The sequence below is a fragment of the Neurospora tetraspora genome (genome assembly GCF_033439725.1).
Source record: "Neurospora tetraspora strain CBS 560.94 chromosome Unknown B0H65scaffold_7, whole genome shotgun sequence".
Classification (NCBI taxonomy): Eukaryota; Fungi; Ascomycota; class Sordariomycetes; order Sordariales; family Sordariaceae; genus Neurospora; species Neurospora tetraspora.
In genome coordinates, this window is record NW_026944389.1 from 3,495,393 (window position 1) to 3,515,544 (window position 20,152).

At 53.3% G+C, this 20,152-nt stretch overlaps 9 protein-coding genes across 9 annotated transcripts; 4 read left to right on the top strand and 5 right to left on the bottom strand.

The window, feature by feature from the left end:
* Window positions 1-4,980: 4,980 nt before the first annotated feature.
* On the top strand, window positions 4,981-5,959 carry B0H65DRAFT_304167 (uncharacterized protein). Its single transcript, XM_062823192.1, has 2 exons — window positions 4,981-5,229; window positions 5,288-5,959. The coding sequence occupies exon 2, from the start codon at window positions 5,443-5,445 to the stop codon at window positions 5,881-5,883; it is 441 nt and encodes a 146-aa protein (XP_062678943.1). The 5' UTR covers window positions 4,981-5,229; window positions 5,288-5,442; the 3' UTR covers window positions 5,884-5,959.
* Window positions 5,960-6,043: 84 nt separating this feature from the next.
* On the bottom strand, window positions 6,044-6,349 carry B0H65DRAFT_389785 (uncharacterized protein; the record flags this gene model as incomplete). Its single annotated transcript, XM_062823737.1, has 1 exon — window positions 6,044-6,349. A coding segment is annotated over one exon (306 nt), but the record flags the coding sequence as incomplete, so codon positions are not given.
* A 256-nt stretch (window positions 6,350-6,605) lies between these two features.
* Window positions 6,606-8,188, bottom strand: B0H65DRAFT_304127 (uncharacterized protein). The gene has a single exon (XM_062823190.1). It carries the CDS (start codon window positions 7,864-7,866, stop codon window positions 6,862-6,864), a length of 1,005 nt encoding a protein of 334 aa, XP_062678945.1. The 5' UTR covers window positions 7,867-8,188; the 3' UTR covers window positions 6,606-6,861.
* B0H65DRAFT_581047 (uncharacterized protein) lies at window positions 7,921-8,584 on the bottom strand (the record flags this gene model as incomplete). The annotated part of the gene is made up of 2 exons (XM_062830808.1): window positions 8,164-8,584; window positions 7,921-8,058 (listed from the first exon to the last, which is right to left on the bottom strand). The coding sequence occupies exons 1-2, from the start codon at window positions 8,566-8,568 to the stop codon at window positions 7,921-7,923; spliced, it is 543 nt and encodes a 180-aa protein (XP_062678946.1). The 5' UTR covers window positions 8,569-8,584.
* Window positions 8,585-9,076: 492 nt separating this feature from the next.
* B0H65DRAFT_552306 (cryptococcal mannosyltransferase 1-domain-containing protein) lies at window positions 9,077-9,694 on the top strand (the record flags this gene model as incomplete). Its single annotated transcript, XM_062829878.1, has 3 exons — window positions 9,077-9,275; window positions 9,331-9,626; window positions 9,680-9,694. The coding sequence occupies 3 exons, from the start codon at window positions 9,077-9,079 to the stop codon at window positions 9,692-9,694; spliced, it is 510 nt and encodes a 169-aa protein (XP_062678947.1).
* A 1,097-nt stretch (window positions 9,695-10,791) lies between these two features.
* Window positions 10,792-12,276, top strand: B0H65DRAFT_476891 (uncharacterized protein). The gene has a single exon (XM_062827394.1). The coding sequence runs from the start codon at window positions 10,967-10,969 to the stop codon at window positions 12,056-12,058; it is 1,092 nt and encodes a 363-aa protein (XP_062678948.1). The 5' UTR covers window positions 10,792-10,966; the 3' UTR covers window positions 12,059-12,276.
* Window positions 12,277-12,576: 300 nt separating this feature from the next.
* B0H65DRAFT_591832 (putative necrosis-inducing factor-domain-containing protein) lies at window positions 12,577-15,070 on the bottom strand (the record flags this gene model as incomplete). Its single annotated transcript, XM_062831112.1, has 2 exons — window positions 12,577-13,676; window positions 15,059-15,070. The coding sequence occupies 2 exons, from the start codon at window positions 15,068-15,070 to the stop codon at window positions 12,996-12,998; spliced, it is 693 nt and encodes a 230-aa protein (XP_062678949.1). The 3' UTR covers window positions 12,577-12,995.
* Window positions 15,071-15,552: 482 nt separating this feature from the next.
* Window positions 15,553-18,072, top strand: B0H65DRAFT_476894 (AFG1-like ATPase-domain-containing protein). The gene is made up of 3 exons (XM_062827395.1): window positions 15,553-16,132; window positions 16,212-16,295; window positions 16,383-18,072. Exons 1-3 carry the CDS (start codon window positions 15,865-15,867, stop codon window positions 17,693-17,695), a joined length of 1,665 nt encoding a protein of 554 aa, XP_062678950.1. The 5' UTR covers window positions 15,553-15,864; the 3' UTR covers window positions 17,696-18,072.
* Window positions 18,073-19,627, bottom strand: B0H65DRAFT_476896 (uncharacterized protein). The gene has a single exon (XM_062827396.1). The coding sequence runs from the start codon at window positions 19,343-19,345 to the stop codon at window positions 18,242-18,244; it is 1,104 nt and encodes a 367-aa protein (XP_062678951.1). The 5' UTR covers window positions 19,346-19,627; the 3' UTR covers window positions 18,073-18,241.
* Window positions 19,628-20,152: the final 525 nt, after the last annotated feature.

A 20,152-nucleotide genomic window follows, 5' to 3' on the forward strand; every position in this document is an offset into this window, starting at 1 on the left:
GAAGAGACCACTTATCCGATCGAGGAGAATCGAGGCTTCTACCATTGTACCAACCTTGGCCATGACTGGGCAGTCACGGGTTAATCCCGTGGCATCTGGACCGCACAGGCACCTGCAAAAGGAGAGTCAAGGGATGGAATAGTCTTGCTTCTTCGTAATGGAATACGTCATCTTGACAATGGTAGAAGGTTACCAGAATTTACAAAATTCCTATAAATTTGCCTATCCTCCCAGACCCTTCTGGTGGCACGCTAGAAAGATAAAATAGAGAGAAAGGAATTGAGAAAGATATGGAATACATTATATGTCTTGCGAGAAGCCAATAAACCAAACCAGTCCCGATACGCTGCCGATGGATATCATCCGTTCCTGGAGGTCACAACTAGACGGTCGGTAATTTGGTGGCAGCCAGAGTACGTTTTGGCCGTTGCAAGTAATCCAAGAACTATCCTGTTCCAAGCCATAGCCATGGCTCTCTGGATTATCTAGTACAACTTGGCTTTCGGTAGTTTCTATAACTATTTTAATACGTCCAACGTTGGTACGTAGGTAGGGATTAGTATCATCAAACGATATATGGGTCATGCTAGTACTAGTATTAAGGGTCTGGAGGCAGCTCCCCGACGCCGGATCCCAGATCTTGATCGTGTGGTCGTCCGAACCGGACGCAAGCCGCTGGCCATCAGGCGAGAATGCCACTGAGTCAACGTAACTGCTATGGCCTTTTAGGGTCTGGAGGCAGCTCCCCGACGCCGGATCCCAGATCTTGATCGTGTGATCGTCCGAACCGGACGCAAGCCGCTGGCCATCAGGCGAGAATGCCACTGAGCGAACGGAACTGCTATGGCCTTTTAGGGTCTGGAGGCAGCTCCCCGACGCCGGATCCCAGATCTTGATCGTGTGGTCGTCCGGGTCGTCCGAACCGGACGCGGACGCAAGCCGCTGGCCATCAGGCGAGAATGCCACTGAGCGAACGGAACTGCTATGGCCTTTTAGGGTCTGGAGGCACCTCCCCGACGCTGGATCCCAGATCTTGATCGTGTGGTCGTCCGAACCGCCCAAAAGCTGCTGGTCATGCCTCCCCGACGCTGGATCCCAGATCTTGATCGTGTAGTCCCCCGAACTGGACGCAAGCCGCTGGCCATCAGGCGAGAATGCCACTGAGGAAACGAAGCCGCGATGGCCTTTTAGGGTCTGGAGGCAGCTCCCCGACGCCGGATCCCAGATCTTGATCGTTTTATCCCACGAACCGGACGCGGACGCAAGCCGCTGGCCATCAGGCGAGAATGCCACTGAGTAAACATCGCCGCTATGGCCTTTTAGGGTCTGGAGGCAGCTCCCCGACGCTGGATCCCAGATCTTGATCGTGTGGTCGTCCGAACCGGACGCAAGCCGCTGGCCATCAGGCGAGAATGCCACTGAGTAAACATCGCCGCTATGGCCTTTTAGGGTCTGGAGGCAGCTCCCCGACGCTGGATCCCAGATTTTGATCGCGTTATCCCACGAAGCGGACGCAAGCCGCTGGCCATCAGGCGAGAATGCCACTGAGCGAACGGAAAAGCTATCGCCTTTTAGGGTCTGGAGGCACCTCCCCGACGCTGGATCCCAGATCTTGATCGTTTTATCCCACGAACCGGACGCGGACGCAAGCCGCTGGCCATCAGGCGAGAATGCCACTGAGTAAACATCGCCGCTATGGCCTTTTAGGGTCTGGAGGCAGCTCCCCGACGCTGGATCCCAGATCTTGATCGTGTAGTCCTTCGAACCGGACGCAAGCCGCTGGCCATCAGGCGAGAATGCCACTGAGTCAACGTAACTGCTATGGCCTTTTAGGGTCTGGAGGCAGCTCCCCGACGCCGGATCCCAGATCTTGATCGTGTGATCCCACGAAGCGGACGCAAGCCGCTGGCCATCAGGCGAGAATGCCACTGAGGCAACGAAGTCGCTATGGCCTTCTAGGGTCTGAAGGCAGCTCCCCGACGCCGGATCCCAGATCTTGATCGTGTGGTCGTCCGGGTCGTCCGAACCGGACGCGGACGCAAGCCGCTGGCCATCAGGCGAGAATGCCACTGAGTAAACATCGCCGCTATGGCCTTTTAGGGTCTGGAGGCAGCTCCCCGACGCCGGATCCCAGATCTTGATCGTATAGTCCCTCGAACCGGACGCAAGCCGCTGGCCATCAGGCGAGAATGCCACTGAGCGAACGGCCCCGCTATGGCCTTCCAAGGTTTGGAGGCATGCATTCCAATCCAATTCTACAGCCGGCTTACTTCGAATCCATTCAGGTTCTTCTGCCCTGAAATTCCTCTTTATCAAGCTACCGCTTGGAGCAAATACAAGCGCTGATATGTATGCTTGAAGTGGAGCTTGCTCTATTATTGACTTATAAGACAGAGCAAACCGGTAAGCATCCCAAACAAGCTTTGATAACTGCGACTGATCATTACCTCCCTATATTTTTAGTTAGACCAAGTCCCTAGTGCAGAGTCAGACTTATACTTACTAGCAGGCCCTCGAGCTTTCTAATAGCAACAACGCCCGCAGGCATAACTTGGAGTAGACTTAGAGCTTCCAGCCAGTAAAGGTACTTCGTCTTGAGGAATGTATAAACAACCCCATTATCCTGTAAACGATCATGCGAGATCCAAGCCCAGGAAGGCGTCTCGGGATTGCCGGTAAACCCATGGGGTGGGCCCCCGACCAGCGGCAACTTGACCCCTCTTCGCGAGAACATCCCGAAGTTGCCCACCGACGGCTTCCCGGACTTCACCCAGTTGCCCACTCCGGACAGCTTGCCCCAGACTCGGCGTGCTCGTGCCGGCACCGTGCCGTCTAGATTCCCTGCCGGTGCCGGGGTCAATGGCCGTTTTGTGTTCGTGCCAGAAACCGAGTCACACAAGTGATCAACCCAGTAGACGCACGAGTACCGCACCGTCGCTAGCGGGTCCGGATCTGGTACTTGGACCTTGTCGCTCGGAAATCCCGGTGCGCTTAAGCCGTACATGTCGCGTCGTAATACTGTAGACATGGCTTTAAGTGACCTGGAGAAGATGGTATAATTCACATCTTCTTTCCCAGAAGGAAAAATCCACTTGAATGTCTCCAGAGAAGCTTGGTTACCAGCTTTATCAGAAGCATTGCCCAATAGAAAGTCCTTGGCTGATTGATGAACAAAATAGATGGTTTGTTCTCGTAAAGTTAGAAATGAACCGCAAAGCCCTATAATATCTTTTAGAGATTCAAGATTGTTGCAAATGGTATTGGGCAACTCGGCGAGAGAGGCTAGTTCTTGAAGGCTGATTGGCCGGCGAACAATTGCGACAACAGCAAGAATGTGCTTGCAGTAATCGGATTCATCGAACTGGCTCATATCCTCTCTCATCCGCGCATATAGAGCATCCAGTCCAGATGGAAACATGCGTAGCTTTTCTACGGCAAACCCTTTCTGGACTTTTTCAAGCGCTTGGCAGACCAACGCCACCCAAAGGAAGGTATCTTGCGCGTTAGAGCACAGGTAGTCCTGAACGGTCTTTTTCGTAATTGGGTCGTACTCCTTCAGCTCTTTTAGGTAATCCACCTTCTGCAGAATAAACGCATTAACAGCCGCTGCGACGGATTCCGCATTTAGCTCCAGGGAGACCTTCACTTTATCTGCGGCTTTCTTCAACCGTTCCTCAATTTGCGGCCAATTACGGCTTGAGACTATCCACTTGACTCGAGATCCAGATGATGATTGCTGAGCAATGAAGTCGAGAAGCTGTGGCAGGTCTGTTGTAATGCACTCGTCAAGCGCGTCAATGACTAGGTAGGTCGTTCGGAGGCTTGGGTCTTGTAAAATATCGGTGAAAATGTTCGATAGGGCGACCCACGTATTTGCATCTTTGAAGAGGTTCTCGCCTGCACGGTCATACTCCCTCCGCAGGTGTGGGAGGACAGATGGCTGCTGCTCGATAAGCAGGTAGATTAGGCCGCGCAGTACGGCGGTTGCATTGTTGATGCGAGAGTCGGTAGCTTGGCAGAAGAAGTAGGCCACATTGCAGTGGCGCGCGTTGGCAGTATCGCCTTGATCCAGCTCATTGATGATGCCGCACAGCAACATAGTCTTCCCTTTGCCAGGGTCGCCCTTGATCCAGAGCAGTCGGTGCTGTGGGTCGTCACGCCATTGTTGAAAGTCAGTGTTATTGAGGACCCAACGATACGAGTCCTGCAAAAGGCCGCCTTTGGTCCGTTCGATGCGGACTTTATCATCGCGAGGATCGGTAAGGCGCAAGTGCTTCAGGCATTGCTGGTCCTTCTCTGACATTGCATAGCGTCCCGGTCAGCCATGATGAAGACGTGGTGAGGAATCAGTGTACTGACCTTCCTTCTCACGTTTGAGACGCTCAGGTTCTTGATCAGTTCCAGAGTAAAAAGCTGTTGGATGTTAGCACAGGCCCATACCATCACCACCCGTAATGGAAACCTACGTCCATAGTAGTTGTGGTTGTATTGATGCCCGGCGGCGTTGTTGTTATACTGAGGCCCAGGGCCGGTATTGGCGTTGGAGAAACCCGAACCAGAATTGTAGAAAGACATGTCGCAGGGATTGAGCTTCGGGAGGTGTATAATGCTTGCTTACAAGATCAAACGTCTGGAATTAAAGGAGTTGATCGTCTTGCAATGTTCAGGGAGAAAGCGAGGGGTTGACAGAACGGAACCAAGAGATGAATATTGTCCAACTGGTTGGCCAGCCAAAATTTCAAAGGTGTAGCGTCCCCAAACTTTTGGTTTGCAGCTCAGAAGACTCATCCCCAGCCAAAGGTGGTCTCAAAGCTGTGGGACGGCGGATGTGCTAGCGAAATGTGCACATTTGCGGCATCAGCTGTTGACGCCTGGCCTTCCAGATCAGCCTAGGTGTCAAGATGCCCAATGGACACTACCTGTTAATGCCCAAATTCCCAGTCTGGCGTGGGTCGGCCACCAACCGCATGTGCCATTGGTAATGTGAAGATATCCTTTCCGGGAAAGCTGAATGCGACGCCTGCCCCCACAACTGCAAGTAAGACGCCAATCTCCTAGACTGGGATCACCGTCACTTCGAGAGAGGTCCTAAGCAAATTCGGCCAATCAGAAGCTTCAAAAGAACAACTCCGCACCGAAGATAAAACACTTAGGCTTGAAGGGTCACCTGGCCAAGAGGGGATTGTCTGGTCTGGATGCCCTCCATATTTCCCATCATGGTGGGTGGAGGTATGTGAGGCCACCAATCCGACGACGCCGAGCCACAATGCTCACTCTTGGAGCAAAGGGTGCCAGAGCTGGGCCTTAGCCTACCTCTGTCCACCTTGGGTCTTGCCTCTACCACCCCGAGTAGACGTTAAAATCAAAAGCACCTTCTCTGGTCCTTGGTGTATCTTTGCAAGCTGAGACAGTGTTGTTCTTCGTTTTAGATAATCACGTTCGATGTCAACAATTGCCCACATAGATCCCTCACACGACACCTCTCGGTACACAGTCGGCTGGATCGCCCCCTTGCCCTTGGAACTCACCGCTGCGGTGGGAATGCTAGAGGACCCCACAACAATGGAAGTTCCCGACGACGACGTTCTCTATCACGTAGGACGTATAGGCTCGCACTTCGTCGTGATGGTTGTGTGCCCGCGCATGGGTATCGAACCAGCCGCCACGGCCCTTGCCAACATGCGCCGCTCGTTTCCCAACATCAAACATGTTCTGGTGGTCGGCATCGCAGGCGGGGTTCAAGTAGACAATGTCGCTCTCTCTCCTCCGTCGACTGGGACAACTTCTCCACCGCCGACGAGCTCCCTTGCTTTTGCGTCGCAGGCTTCGCGGGTTGCAGAAGTCTTGGTGAAGAAATCCTGTATTTCAGAATCCATGGAATAGTTCCTTGCTGCGTCAAAACTCGGGGCGGTGATGGTGATCTCGGACGATTCCTCCTTGGCGTGTTGGCTGGGTGAAATGACGAAGAAGAAAAAGAGAGAAAGAAGGGAGATGGAAGTTGGATAATGCTAGACGCGGGGTTGCAAGTTACGCTTCATACAGGCGGGATGGGAGGTGGGACGAGGAGGGTTCCGTCCGGTCCGGTTATGGTGCGCGTGGACGTGCCCGCGATGCCCGTGACCATGGTGATGGTGAGGCCTGTGGCTCCCATGCCCGTGGTCTCTGTGACAATCTGGGATTGCTGGGCTGGCGCTTCAGGTGTAACCGTGACAGTGGAAGGGGCAGTTGCAGGAATGGGAGATTTTTTGTCTGCACCCGTGTCCGCTAAGGAGAGCCTGGCGTAGTATTGAGCCAGAAAGTCCTTTTTGGATTGCGGATGAGACAGGTGAACGGGGTTAGTATGATCCATTGAGGCTGGTGCTGATCGCGTTGCAGGAGCTCATACGTGACGTCGCGGCCAGGGTGGCCCGCGCCGGGGGAGTTGTGCTGGCGACTGATCAGCTGGAGCTGGAGTTCCTTGTCGTGGGGGTCGATGATGACTTTGTCCCGCCACTTCGCGATGCCGTTGACAGCGTGACACTCGGAGAAAGCGCGGTGGAAGACTTTCTTTGATGGTCGGAGGCCATTGGCGTCTCGACTCGTCCATCAAACAAGAGACGAGCTCTTGCAAAAAGATGGATGTCTCGTAGCTCGCGCGGATCAGGTCGTCGGTTGACTCATTTTCGAGGTCGTCTATGCCCAGCAAGCAGAGGGAGAAGCTGGCGGCTGGGTCCTCGAGGCAACCCCCCTCGAACCATGAGGGGTCTAGCAGGGCCTTCTTCCTCGCGATGAGTCTGTCGTCTTCTGCGTCGTTGGGGCGATCATTTGGCTTGTGACTCAAGGCATCTGGGCGGAGATTCTTGGAGCCCGGCATATACTTGATCAGGAAGTTGAACCGGGACAGGAACTGGGACCACCGCATATGGCGCTGGATGAGCTGCTTGTTGGTTGTGAAGGTCTGCAAATTCTTGTGATCTGTGAGGATGTCGAAAGGTTGCTGGGCGCCCTCGAGCTCTGGCCTCCACTCTTCCAATGCCTTAATAATGGCGAGCAACTCCTTGTCATAGACGTCGTAGTTGCATTCTTGAGCCGTGTGCTTTGCTGAGAAGTAGGCGACCGGGTAGAGAACTCAGACCATTCCGGGGATCTCTGGATTTGGCTAAGCTTTTCTTCCACCTTGCACGAGATCATGAGGGTTAAGTTCACGTTGGGTGCCTTCTTGAACTTGCCACGGCGCTGGAAACCGTTTTCGCCGTGTCTAGGGCGGGCAACCCAACCGATGCTGTGATCTGCATAGAACTCAATTCGTTCCTGGCGGTCTTCCTCGGAGATCAGTTGAAGACCATCGTCATTGATAAACATGTTTGTCGCACCGCCCTGGAGCTCGTACGTGGAGATGGCGTGCTTGATCGACTTGGCTGTAGGAGCAATGACACCGGCGAGGCCTTCTTTGTAGACAGGACACTGCACCGTAACGTGAGGCAGGGTAGGGGTCTGCAGCCTCGGCGGCAGTTTGGCCGAGTAAAACTTTGAGTTGACCGAGAGCTGTTGAATAGGTCCAAATATTTGAGCCAAGCAGCCGATAATGACCTGAGCGAAGAATAGAGTGAAGAAGATTTGGACCTGTGCCAGGACGACGAGAGCAAGACGGACAAAGTCACCATCAACCATGACTTCAATAGCGAGCTGCCTCCAGGCGGACCTAAGGGATACTGTAACGATCAAGAGCGTGATGCTGACGAGATAGGTGTTGAGCAAGTGAACCGGTCGCTTTTCTCGTTTCGGCTCGCCGCTCTCCGCATCGACTTCAACGATTCGTTCCACCATGGGAGGAGCACTCTCCTCCTCGTCGTCAACCTCATTGCCGTCCTTCCATACGAGCTGCATGAGCGCTGACTCGATATGCTTGGCTCTGGGAATTAGATGGAGGGGATCGTCATCCTAAACGACGAGCAAGCCTTCTGAGGCAACAAAGGCCGCAAACTGATGTTTTCGGGCACGAAGAAGATCGTCGACGGTGGGAAGGATTTGGATGCGCAAGTCGTCGTTCAGAGGAACCTCGATAGCCTCCGGAGACCACTGTAGGGACGTTTTGATGACTCGTGAGTTGACCGTCATGGCACATTATTCCAAGCCCCTTGTCAGCACACAGCACCTGAACATATTCTGGGTAATCATTCTCACCTGGACGTTGAGCGCAGCACAGGCCGCAGCCAAGGGGGAATTCCCAAGTGCCGGCAGGCAGGTCATGTATCGACCTCTTGACTTTCGAAGCATCACGCCCTCAATCTCACCGCTGCCGCTTGCTACCCAGAGGTAGGAGCACTGCTGCTGATAGAGCCAGTTGACCATGACCTCATGCTTGATGTCTTCGAGCATTATCGAGCTCGTCGTCGACAGGAAGGAGCGTGCTTCCGAGCGGGCTCTGGCACTATAGTGGGCGTGAGGGAGAGCGAGTACATCGTGATTCGGAGTCAGTGGATTGAATATCGGATCCCCGGTGGCAGGTGGTCGACCTCGTTGTGGTTTCTCATTCTGTCCGGCAGCCGGCTCGGGCGTTTTTGCTATGAAATAACTCTTTAATCCCATGATGATGACGGCAGCCCGACCCTCCCCTTCCCTCTTATGGCTTAGTGGGGAATGATGGTTTTTTCGGTTTTTCCTAGACAAAAGGATGATCGAGGTGAGGTGAAGGTGCTGTGCGGACGGACCGAGCAATAAAGGTTGGCAATGAATAAATAACGAAAGCCCGCTAGACCGTGGTGCGATAATGTGCAGTTGTTGACGTTCGTTTCGTGCCCTAATTCACACAATGTTAGCCCGGAATAAAACGCTGTATTCCAAGCAGGCTCGGAAGTTTCTGAGGGTTCGATTGTTAATGTAGTTGAGGAGGGGCTCCGTCTCTCCCACCGAGATATCTTTTACTTGAACCACGATTGCGACCATCACCGCCACCAGAGTGACCACAACCAAGCCCGCCAACAATGGTGAGTCCTTCAGTTGCCTTGATGTTATCTTTATCTGATGTCCTTCTGTGCCAGTCCCGAATCCGACCGTTCTCTCGGCCGCAAACCGCACTGCCTGCGTCGTCACAATCATGAACCCTGAAAAGAACCTTCCACGATTCGAATATCCCGCCTTCAATCCTTTGCAATACGAATATCTTGCGGTCCAAGACGGTGATGGCGATGCTGATTCATCGGGGATCCAATACCTCTTTGCCCTCGACCTCCGCGAATGCCTTCATCTGCTGCCCCGCTTCATTGGAAGCATCGTAGAAGCCATCCGGTTCTTCGGTCCACAAAGCTGTGCACTCTCCATCATAAGAGAGTAACTCCCATGACGGCACAGCTGAGGTCCTGGAGGCATTGCGTCCGGAGCTTGATTGCCTGACCACAGCATACTACTTCAAATCGGACGACATCAACCGGAAGCAAGGAGCCCGCATTGAGAAGCTCGCCGAACTCCGCAATCTGGCGCTGCAACCCATGCTCGGCCCTAAGGACTCGAAGCTCTATCCCGCCGAAGCAAATATGATTGTTATTTTCCTTAACGATGTTGCCGCTTACACAGACGATATTCTTGAGTTGGTCTATCAGCGTCGCTTCTTCGGTGCTGACATGATATGCGCTATGGATTGGACCTATGTCGGCCGCGACCCAAGAACCCTAAAAAGAAGCTTTGTTTCGCTCTTGAATAGGACGAGCTGGTGTAATTTAGTGGAAAATCCTTCCAAGAAACCAGAACTCATATATAATAAAATATTAAACTCATAGAAACCAGAGTTGAAGATACTAAGCTAATTGTGTATATTCACTGGGCGGTGGGTGAAGTAACGTTACGGTAGGAATGTAAGGGCCGGCCTTACAGCCGGGGAAGGGGCGGCGGTTTCATTCGACAGAAGTCTCTACGGTTTTCTCTCGGGGAATAGGTGAAGGACCTCATGCCCATTGGGCGCTTGTACATCACTCCTCCTAATATGCAATACTACCATCTATGCTGTGATAAATCATTCTAGAGCCAAACATACTAAATACCTAGCTACTCTAACCCCACCCCCTTCTCTGGCTGCTAGCTTTTCTCGCTTGCAGGCCCTATTAATATTTGAGATATATAGTTATCAAGCCTGGCATGCTTGTTTTGTGGGGTAATATCCTTTTCTTTGCGGTTGAGGAACCCTAACCCTAATTCTGGCTCAGCCAGCACTAGGGTTAGGGTTCTGACCGCCATATCTAGAAACACAACTCCCCACAATCACTATCGACTACATTTCCACACCTTTCCAAGGATTGATTGATTAAAGAGATGCGAGAAAAGAACGAGCAAACGCCATTTCTCAGCCCGGAACGGGAATCTGTCCCAACTTTTCTCTTGTGCCTACGTATGAAACGAGTTAGAAGGGGATTATTCAGCAATATCGAGTAAACGTTTTTAGCTCATTTTCGAGCAGTTATCATCTTCATCAACGGTTGTTAAAGCCTGGGAATGTGTTTAAGTGAGAGACACGCACTCGCTATCATTGCAGTATTGGTTGGCGTGAACGAGAATTGAATGCAAGAAAGGCCAGAGGTTCCTTGCAAGTTGCGACAAGGAGTTTCAATCCTGCTCGTGAACATTATTGAAAGTACATACAAGAACACAACATCCCAGAAAAGCAAAATCATGGTAGCAAGGCATTAGCTTGGGAAGACAAATGGAGGAGGGTGCGAGTGGTTCAAGGCATAACGGGAGGAGGTTGTCACATCACAGACCCTAACCCTGATGGTGATCAATGATAAGACAGCTGGATCCACAACGTTTCTGTCGTCATTCTTACCGGCTTCGGAGGAGGGTTTTGGATTGTCATGATTATCAGCTTGAAATCTGTTTGAAAGACTCAAATCTACATTTCTTACTTCGTACATCTTCAGTATTCTCAGTATCCAACCTAAACCATCTTCATTTCCCGTCTTCTAATCTTTACGCCCATCTCGCCAATTACCCCACCATGACAACCTCCCACAGTCTCAAAGCGGTTGCACCACCAGCAACCCCCCTCACCGCGGCCCTCACCACCCGCCTCGCCTCCCTCCTCCCCTCCTCCTCCTCAAACTCCAGGGACAGCCTCCGCACCTCCGTCCTCCCCTCCCTCCTCACTGCCATCGCCGCCACCTCCACTGCCCTCCGCGCCGCCCAACACGTCTCCCTCGCCGGCTCGTCCAACTCCTTCGGCGACGACCAGCTCAACGTCGACGTGCTCGCCGAAGAAGCCATCCGGCTCTGCCTCGCACAATGCCCCTCCGTCGTCACCGCCTCCAGCGAAGAGGACCCCGTGGAGAAACCCGTTCAGCACACCGGCCTTCCGTTCCAGGTCGTCGAGGCCGAGCAGGATCGCACCCACGGCGAGGTCTACACGGTCGCGTTTGACCCGCTTGATGGGTCCTCTATTATTGCGCCGAATTGGACGGTGGGAACGATTTTCTCGCTGTGGGATGGGACGTCAGCGCTGGGTGCTAGTCCGCGGGAGAAGCAGATTGGTGCGGTGTTGGGGGTTTATGGACCGAGGACTACGGCGGTGGTTGCGTTGAGGTTCCCGGGGGAGGAGAGGGGGGTTTGTTTTGAGGTTGGACTGTCGGATTCAAGCGAGGCAGGGAAGGGTCAGGAATGGGATCTCATCCGCTCTTCCGTCGCTTACGCCCCGCCGCCTTTTAAGACACGGTACTTTGCGCCTGCGAATCTGCGCTCGACTAACACGCACGCGGCGTATGCTAAGCTGGTGTCGCACTATATGGCAGAGAACTACACGCTGAGGTACTGCGGTGGGTTGGTGCCGGATGTGGTGCATGCGCTGGTCAAGGGGCACGGAGTGTATCTGAGCCCGGTGACGGAGACTAGCAAGGCGAAGTTGAGGAGGTTGTATGAGCTGTTCCCGCTGGCGCTGGTGGTGGAGTGCTGTGGTGGACGGGCGGTAGACCCGGTGAGTGGGGAGGATATCTTGGGGGAGAAGGGGGTGGAGGGGTGTGATGAGCGTGGTGGGGTTGTGTGCGGGACAGCGGAGGAGGTTGAGTATGCTAGGGAGGTGTTGTGCGGTCAGGATTGAGCGGTGGGGCTTTGTATGGATTTTATGACCAAGGGATGCATGTTGATGCTACAATGTTGTGTTTGTCATGAGGATTATAGAGGTTCGGTGTTCACTTTATCAAGATACCGGTATAGCTTATAGAGACAAGAGTTTAGACAATAGATGACTAGAAAGACGTGGTACAGTTACACAATTGAGAGGCAAGACAATACACGGATGGAGTCTTTCAAGGCAAACCAGCAAAATCTTACGCTCATGTGCAATGTTTATTTAACCAAGGAACAGCACAGAAAGACCAAATAAACGAAAGCAAAAAAAGAGGCAAAAAGAAAAAGAAAAAGTGTGGCCCGTACCGGACTTGAACCGGTAACTTCTATGCTGACAGCCGGCCGCATCTCGACACGACAGGCGATCAGGTAAGTAGTGTTGATCAATACCATTACACCAACGGACCACGGAAAGGTGCGCAGGAGAGGGGTCTTATATACCCTAGACTCATAGGTCCGGCGGGAGTCGGGATCAAATGGTCAGTCAATCGCGAAGTGGTAAAGTGTTTTGCATATGCATCTTCGCCCTATTGGCGGTTCTCGAACTGAAGGGTATAATATCCAAAAGAGTGTGTCGAAATCCATCTCTGCCCGTTCTCGTAAACATCGTGAAATCATCAAGTGTGGGATGCCACAACCGGTTCATCCCATCACAAAAAAAGTGTAAAAATCCACACAGACCTAGCTTGGCCAAAGCCAGGTCCAACACTCAACCTTCCTCTCGTGACTCGCTCCTTAACTCATGGTTCCAACCCTGTCTGCGCGTGTGTTGAACGGCCCAAGTCCAGTGGCACATCCCCATCTTCACTTTCTCCTCCAAGATAGCAGACATAAGCCGGCTTCCTGTCCCCAGTCATCCATTCTCCGGATGAATCCCTGCTGAATCTCCTCCATCACATCCCCCAACCTTAGTTGGTAAAAATAGCCCAGTCCACGCTAGTAGGCTGGAAACCATTGCAGATCATGTGTCCCTCAGCACCCACCCGCTTGTTGCCCTGGAACTTATTGATCGAGTCCCTCGTAAGATCAGAAATGTCCCTGCTCCCGACATTGACATTATAAGTACTAACGCTCTTGACACCAAACACACAAGTATTCGTAATAACGAGACGGCAATAGCCACGGTTGAAGAACCTATCACCCCATGAGGCGACGAAGCGGCCGTGGTGCTGGGCGTAGTAGTCGCGAATGGAGGCGCAGTCGGAGACGAGGGGCGAGGCGCCCGAGGTCTTTTTAATGTAGGAGGAGGCGAGGCAGGAGTCGGCGTACTGAGCGCCGTCGTTCCACTCAAGACGCTTGGCGAGGGCGCCGGTGTTGACAGACTGGCCGGCGGCATCCATGTCGATGGAGCGCTTGAAGGCGGGGTGGACGAGGACGGTGACGTTGAGGCCGTCGCTGCGGGTGAAGGTGTCCTCGACGTAGGGCTCGGTTTCGACGATGTAGGTGTAGCCGTCAGGGCTCACGGCTGTCTTCACCGCGGAAGGCGTGAGAGGAGCGGCGGCGGCAAACGCGCAGAGAGAGGAGGGCGGTAGAGAAGAGCATTTTGAGAGGAGGGTTTTGAAGTTTTTGAGAGTGATAGAGGCCAAAGACTGCTGGAGACGTCTTGGTCCCTAACCCACACCATCCCCGCCCAAGCCGCCGACGGTTCCGGATGCTGGTACCTCGACCGGTGGAAGGTCTGTGTTGGAGGGTAAGCGGCTGGATGAAGGAAGAAGCTGATGATGATGTTGATGAAAATATCGCCATATCCTCGAGGAGCTTTGTGGTACTTATAGATTTTTCCTGGTGATACAGACGAGGCCAAGTGAATCCTTGATTCTGACTCTTTCCCTTCATCATCCCCTTCCGCCATCGGAGCCACGCCAACAACGACGGAATGTTGAGGACCCGTGAGGGGTTGTGAAAAGTGCCAACATCGCGTATGCAGGATCTAGCAACCGTGACGACGTTGCCAGCACTGTAAGTTGGCCGACTGACCCCATCCTCAACGCATACAAGACGGCAATGGTGAAGTTTCTCGAGAGTTGAAGCCGGGATGGGTCATGAATTCTGCAGCCAGAGGTGAGAATGCAACGGAATGTAGCAGTAGGAGTTGATGTTTTCTCAGTTAGATCAAGCAAAAAAGAGCCAGAATTCTCACAAACTCCGCTGTCGAGTGTTTGTTACTGATCCTTGGGTGTTTCGGAGTTACTAGAGAGTAGTACTCCATTATCAGAGTAGTATCCACTGGGTAAAAAGCGTTGCGATGAGGCTCGGCACTGGGGCAACGCTATGCACAAGGAGCGGCCCGAACCAGTGCAGGCCAGGGTGCCTACCTACATAGTGAGGATTCTCTTCCTTATTGTAGTGTGAGATCGTCACTGGCCTAGAGCCGAGACCTTTGGTCACTGTCTCGGCATCACGCATTCCCAGAGTCCCTCCGACTTGGGTTTCTGCAAACTGGTAGCATCACCTGAGACGTTCTCTGAGTATAGGCAGAGATATACTGCTACCCAACCAGCAACTATAGTGAGAATGTTGTTGGGTATGGCGCTTGACAGCGAAAATATTTCATCGGGGGAAAACATTTATACTGTGCTTGACGCAGGACGTGTCGCTGTAGGAACACTAACAAACCCTCGATCCTCCACCCTGCTCTCAGAGACAACGAATCCAGCACGCCGTAAAATGGTCTGAAGAAACCATACCGGGGGAAAGTTGTATCATTGACTCGGACTTGGGGATCCACCAGTGATGATGATGTGGTAGTCGGAGTAATGGAGGCGATGGCAGAGGAGGAGGAGGTTGAGTGGATGAAGATGTCAAGGGTTAGGGTTATGGCCGCACTGTGACACTTGCAACTGAAAGTAGTCGTTTGGCAACTCCGCGAGAACAGACCACGCCACAGTCTGCTTCTAATAAAGGTAGTATCGTGTATGAAGCGTTGGTGACAAAACGCACGAGAGAAGAACGCATCACACTTGTGATTTACCTGCGTGATCATGTTGCTGATGCTGCTCGTGAATGGTTGCTGCTCGTACCGTGTGAAGTCTCGGATGACGGAGCGGAATCAAAGCAGAGTTGGCATTGGTGTCAAAGAGTGATCTTGTTGCTGTTGAGATGACGGTATCGCGAGACAAACGACTTGGTGTTGAACATAAAGTGTGTGATGAATGGTCGTAAGAATAACCCGAACACGTTGAAGTACGGTCAGTATATTATACCTTGCCTTTCTTTGTACTTTCTGGGTATTTGCACTTGGAAGATCTGGTGCACAGACCAGGAAGCGCCATCCGGCCACTGGAAGGCGCCCAGAGACACCAAAAGGTGGGTCGCTGGCGCCCCGGTAGCCGGGTACATAGCGCCTAACTGGACCACAGTCGGACAACAAGATCCCGACGAAAATCCGTTCCTCCGGCCATGCTGCCCCTGTCATGACCTGGATCTGACTTCAACATGACCAATAAAAACTCGACTTATTTGCCCCCTTCACTGTCCTTCTAGAATCACAAGCCTCAAAGATGCCGTCCGGGCCCCACAAGGCCGAACCCCGGGAACGCCTGTCGTCCGATTTCCTGGACCCGTTCTGCCGTTCATGCCGTGTTTTTCCTGGCTGTTCTTCCCCACCGACATACACCCGCTGTATGATGCATCCCTAGCTGCGAGTTCTCCTAGACATTTTACTTTTTTTTGGATTCATCATCAATTTCTGTTGTCGACTTTCTCCGGCTGCTACCGTTTCCTCCTCCTCACCATTCTCCGTCTACTGACTCAATAGGAGCCAACTGGTTGGTCAAGATGCGCGTGACCAGTATACCGCTTGGGCTCCCGACTACGGCGAAGCCCCTCTTTCGGTCCTCGACTGCCCGTTCTGCGAGGATCATCACAAACACCACACCCCGGCGGACACAATGTACATCAGCATGCGGACATAGGAACGTCAACCAGTCGCGCGCCTTGGCACATGCTGCTCGTCCTACCGCCCGCATTATCCTCCCTGCGACATTTACCGCTGGCCAAAGGAGGAGGGCGACGACCGCTACCGCCGCAGCCGCTGTTCACAATGGTTAGCCAAACCCCGACATGTTACTGGCGCCATTCCTCCCGTAACGAGAGATCTTGAATTGACTCCTTTCTGCCCACAGTAAACCCAGAAAACCTCGGCCCCATCCAAGAATACGACCGCCGAGTCGCCAACGGGGAGTTACGAAATGACGACCACCAAAGAGGTGAGTGAGCACCCGACACTTGGAAGCTTAACCTCTATTCTGAAGAAGAGCAATCGCTAAAGAATGCGCATTCTGTTGCGCAACCAGGAATCATCCAAAACCTACAGCATCTTCACGAAGATCTCCGGAATTACGCGGCGCCGCCCGTCGTCCACCCGACCCTCGACTCCCTAAAACCGCACAAGTCTCTTTTCTCCTTCTTCGGCGGCAAGCCCAAGAGCGCCATCGCCGAAATTCCTGCCAACCTCCCCCGCGGACTCTACCTCTATGGCGATGTCGGCTGCGGCAAGACCATGCTCATGGATCTCTTTTACGACACATTACCCCACAACATCAAGTCCAAGACGAGGATACACTTTCACAACTTCATGCAGGATGTCCACAAGCGCCTCCACAAGATGAAGATGCAGTACGGCAACGACATTGACGCCATTCCCTTTGTTGCGGCCGACATTGCTCAGCAGGGAAGTGTTCTCTGCTTTGACGAGTTCCAGTGTACCGACGTAGCCGACGCCATGATTCTTCGCCGCCTCCTCGAGTCTCTCATGTCCCACGGTGTTGTGCTTGTCACGACCTCCAACCGACACCCTGACGAGCTCTACATGAACGGTGTCCAGCGCGAGTCCTTCATCCCCGCCATCGAACTGCTCAAGAACCGACTGCACATCATCAACCTCAACTCGAACACCGATTACCGCAAGATCCCCCGCCCTCCTTCCGGTGTCTACCACACCGCGCTCGACGCCCACGCTGCCTCCCACGCCGAGAAGTGGTTCCGCTTTTTGGGCGATCCCGAAAACCCCGAGCCACACTCCGAGGTACAAACCGTCTGGGGCCGCGAGATTCACGTTCCTCGTGTCAGCGGGCGTTGCGCCTGGTTCACTTTCAACGAGCTAATCGGCCAGCCGACGGGTGCCGCCGACTACATTGAGCTGATGCGCTCTTACGACGCCTTCATTGTCACCGACATCCCCGGCATGACCTACCGTCAACGCGACCTGGCCCGCCGCTTCATCACTTTCATCGACGCCGTATACGAGTCGCACGCCAAGCTCGTCCTGACGACCGCCGTGCCCCTAACAGAATTGTTCGTTTCCCGGCAAGAAGTTGAGGAGTCGCTCAAGAAGCAGGGCAAGGCTTTGGACCAGACGCAGTCTGTCGAAGATGTGATGAGCCACATGATGGACGATCCCGAGCAGAATGCCGACAAGCTCTCCAAGTCAAACTTGTTTACCGGTGACGAGGAAGCCTTTGCGTTCGCGCGTGCGCTATCGCGCTTGACTGAAATGGGCAGCAAGATGTGGGTCGAGCGTGGTATGGGTCTGGAGAACAAGGGTGGTAAGCCTGAGCGTGATAGTTGGGCGAAGACTAGGAGCAGGCAGATGGAAGACAGCATGTAGGACAACAGAGGTGAAGAAAAGGATGAAGAAGAGATGCGGTTGTTTGGTTAAAGAATCGATACCCCGAAAGACAGAGCGACAGTCACTTCACTTATACTACCCACACGGCTCGTCTGCAAGAGGCGTGAGCCAGGAAAAAGCATGCATTGGTGGTTATCGTCCTTCATTTCCTTTTTTCTGGATCCTTTTTGGCGCTATTCCTAATGGCAGCGGATCTTGGTGCCGTTTCTCTGGTCAGGTTTGGATACTTAGCTTCATTATGTCTTATAGCATGCTGTCCACTCAGACGTCAAGCTGTGCTGCGGGAGGGAATGAAGTTTGACTTGGATACCTTTCACGATTCTTCTAATAATACAGCATTGTTACAGGGATCAAAACCCTCAATATTGTACCCCCACTCACTCCTGAGTACTAACCTACTTACCTCACACTCTCACCACCATACATCATCACAGACACCCGAGTTTCCCAAACCGATCACACAGATAAACCCACAGCGGTGGACTTCCCTCCTCTGGCCCTCTAGCGAAACCTCGAAACTACCCCTTAGTAAATCCCAGGAATCAAAACATACGGCACCTCCTTCTTATACTTCTCCCACTGCTCTCCATACCGACTCTGCATGTACTCGCTCATAAACACCGTGCTCCTGCTGACAAAGTGCCAGATATGGAACGCCGCCACGCCCAGCGCCGGGATCCAGCCGCCCGCCGCCATCGCGTACCCGGCCCTCCACAGCGTGTACCCGCCATAGTTGATGTGGCGCGCCTTGTTCCAGAGCCCTTCGCGGCAGATCTTGCCCTCGTTGGCCTCGTCATCCTTAAATTTCTTGCGCGTTCGCTCCGTGAGGGTCTCGATCGCCATGCCGGTCACGTACATGATTGTGCCGATGGCGATGGGCAGAGGCAAAGACATGGACGTGCCGGTGGCTGAGTTGTAAGTGAAGGGGAGGGTGATGCGCGGGGTTGAGAGGGAGGCCGAAGTTGAGGTGCTCAACAAAAGCAAAGAGCCCATAGTGTTGATGACCGTGTTGAACAACGACACTTCCACAGCCGCAGCAGGGGTCAGCTCCTCGCGAGAAAGGCTCAAAAGCCAGTAGATCTGCTTGAGACTGGATCCCGCGGACATGAGCAGCAACAAAAGGCGCGGCAGGGGCAGGTGGCGGATGATGGACGACCTGGTGGTCCCCCCCGAAGTGGTCGTCTCTACAAAATAGTCGTACAGAGGGATGGAAGAGATGTTCAGCTTGGACAGCAGGCGCGTGCCCCAGTCGCCCGCGAGTAACTTGTACTGTAGCAGCGGGTCGAGAGCGCGGAGGCCGATGAAGGTGGCGGTGCCCAGCATGTTGGACTTGTACACGCCCCGTTGGATCAGGTCCTGGGGGTTCCGGGAGCCGAGAGCGGAGGAGGGCGCGGTCTTGCCGCCGCTGCTGCTGGTCTTGCTGTTGCCGTTGGGCTCGCTGATGTGGGACTTGCCGTTGGGCTCAGAGGCGGCGTGTTTGCCGTTGGGTTCGGCGTGGTGCTTGCCGTTCAGCTTGCTGTCGATTTTGCCGTCGAAGGAGGGGGGCTTGCCGTCGGCGGTCTTGTTGCTGCCATTGGTGTGTTCTGGTCCCAATCCCATGGAGGGAGGGAAAGCCTCGACTGAGGTCATGGTGGTGGTGGTTTGGCTATGAGTGAGTGCTTGTTGGTGATGTGAATTGGTGGTGTAGGTTGTTTAGTTTAGTTTGGTTTGGTCTTGGGTCGAGGTTGACTTGGATGAAGAGACGGGAGAAGACCTGGAAGAACCGAGTTAAAGAGGGGAGATACAGTTCCCGGAGAGTGTTGCCGTTTGTCTGCAGCTTAACAGTCATGTAAGACGCTACACTTTATTCAGTTAACGTCATGGTTGCTGTTTCCCAAATGCACTAATAAGGTATGTGAAACCTAACTCGACTGACCTTAATCCCCACAAATACTGTACGAGAGGGATAGAAGACCAGCTCAGCTGCCCAATAATAGGATGCAATCATTTTGTCATCCGTTACTCTTCTTTGTTCACTCATAAGCATCTCGGAGCTCGGACACCATACCAGCTTCTCCGCTTCACCCCACTCTATAACGGAGAGTTAGCGTCGAATGGTGCTCAGTTATAGCGAGGAATGAAGTCATTGGTAGTGTCATCCCGCTGTTAATGTTACGGGGCCACAGCGGGCAAGCGGAGACCGGAAACCTTATCTTGACGGCTCGGTCCTGGCTTCCGGTCGTACAGTCGAGGTTGATAATCGGACTCTCTCTGCCACCCTGATAATGGACTCAATCGTCCTTTGTTTGTTTACTTATCGTAAGACACACCATAAGAGCTTTGCCGAATGGTAAGACGCCAATCTGGGCTTTGGCTGAACATACCTTAAAGAGCCACGAGTGAGGATGGCAGCATGGTGCCCACGAGTCATGAAGCCCCAGTAGCCCCTATCCAAAG

Coding starts and splice junctions, on each gene's coding strand:
- B0H65DRAFT_304127 (XM_062823190.1), bottom strand. CDS start 7,866: ATGCAGCTCGTATGGAAGGACGGCAATGAGGTTGACGACGAGGAGGAG.
- B0H65DRAFT_304167 (XM_062823192.1), top strand. CDS start 5,443: ATGTCAACAATTGCCCACATAGATCCCTCACACGACACCTCTCGGTAC.
- B0H65DRAFT_476891 (XM_062827394.1), top strand. CDS start 10,967: ATGACAACCTCCCACAGTCTCAAAGCGGTTGCACCACCAGCAACCCCC.
- B0H65DRAFT_476894 (XM_062827395.1), top strand. CDS start 15,865: ATGCGCGTGACCAGTATACCGCTTGGGCTCCCGACTACGGCGAAGCCC. Junction 16,133..16,211: donor CGCAGCCGCTGTTCACAATG/GTTAGCCAAACC, acceptor TTCTGCCCACAG/TAAACCCAGAAAACCTCGGC. Junction 16,296..16,382: donor AAATGACGACCACCAAAGAG/GTGAGTGAGCAC, acceptor TTGCGCAACCAG/GAATCATCCAAAACCTACAG.
- B0H65DRAFT_476896 (XM_062827396.1), bottom strand. CDS start 19,345: ATGACCTCAGTCGAGGCTTTCCCTCCCTCCATGGGATTGGGACCAGAA.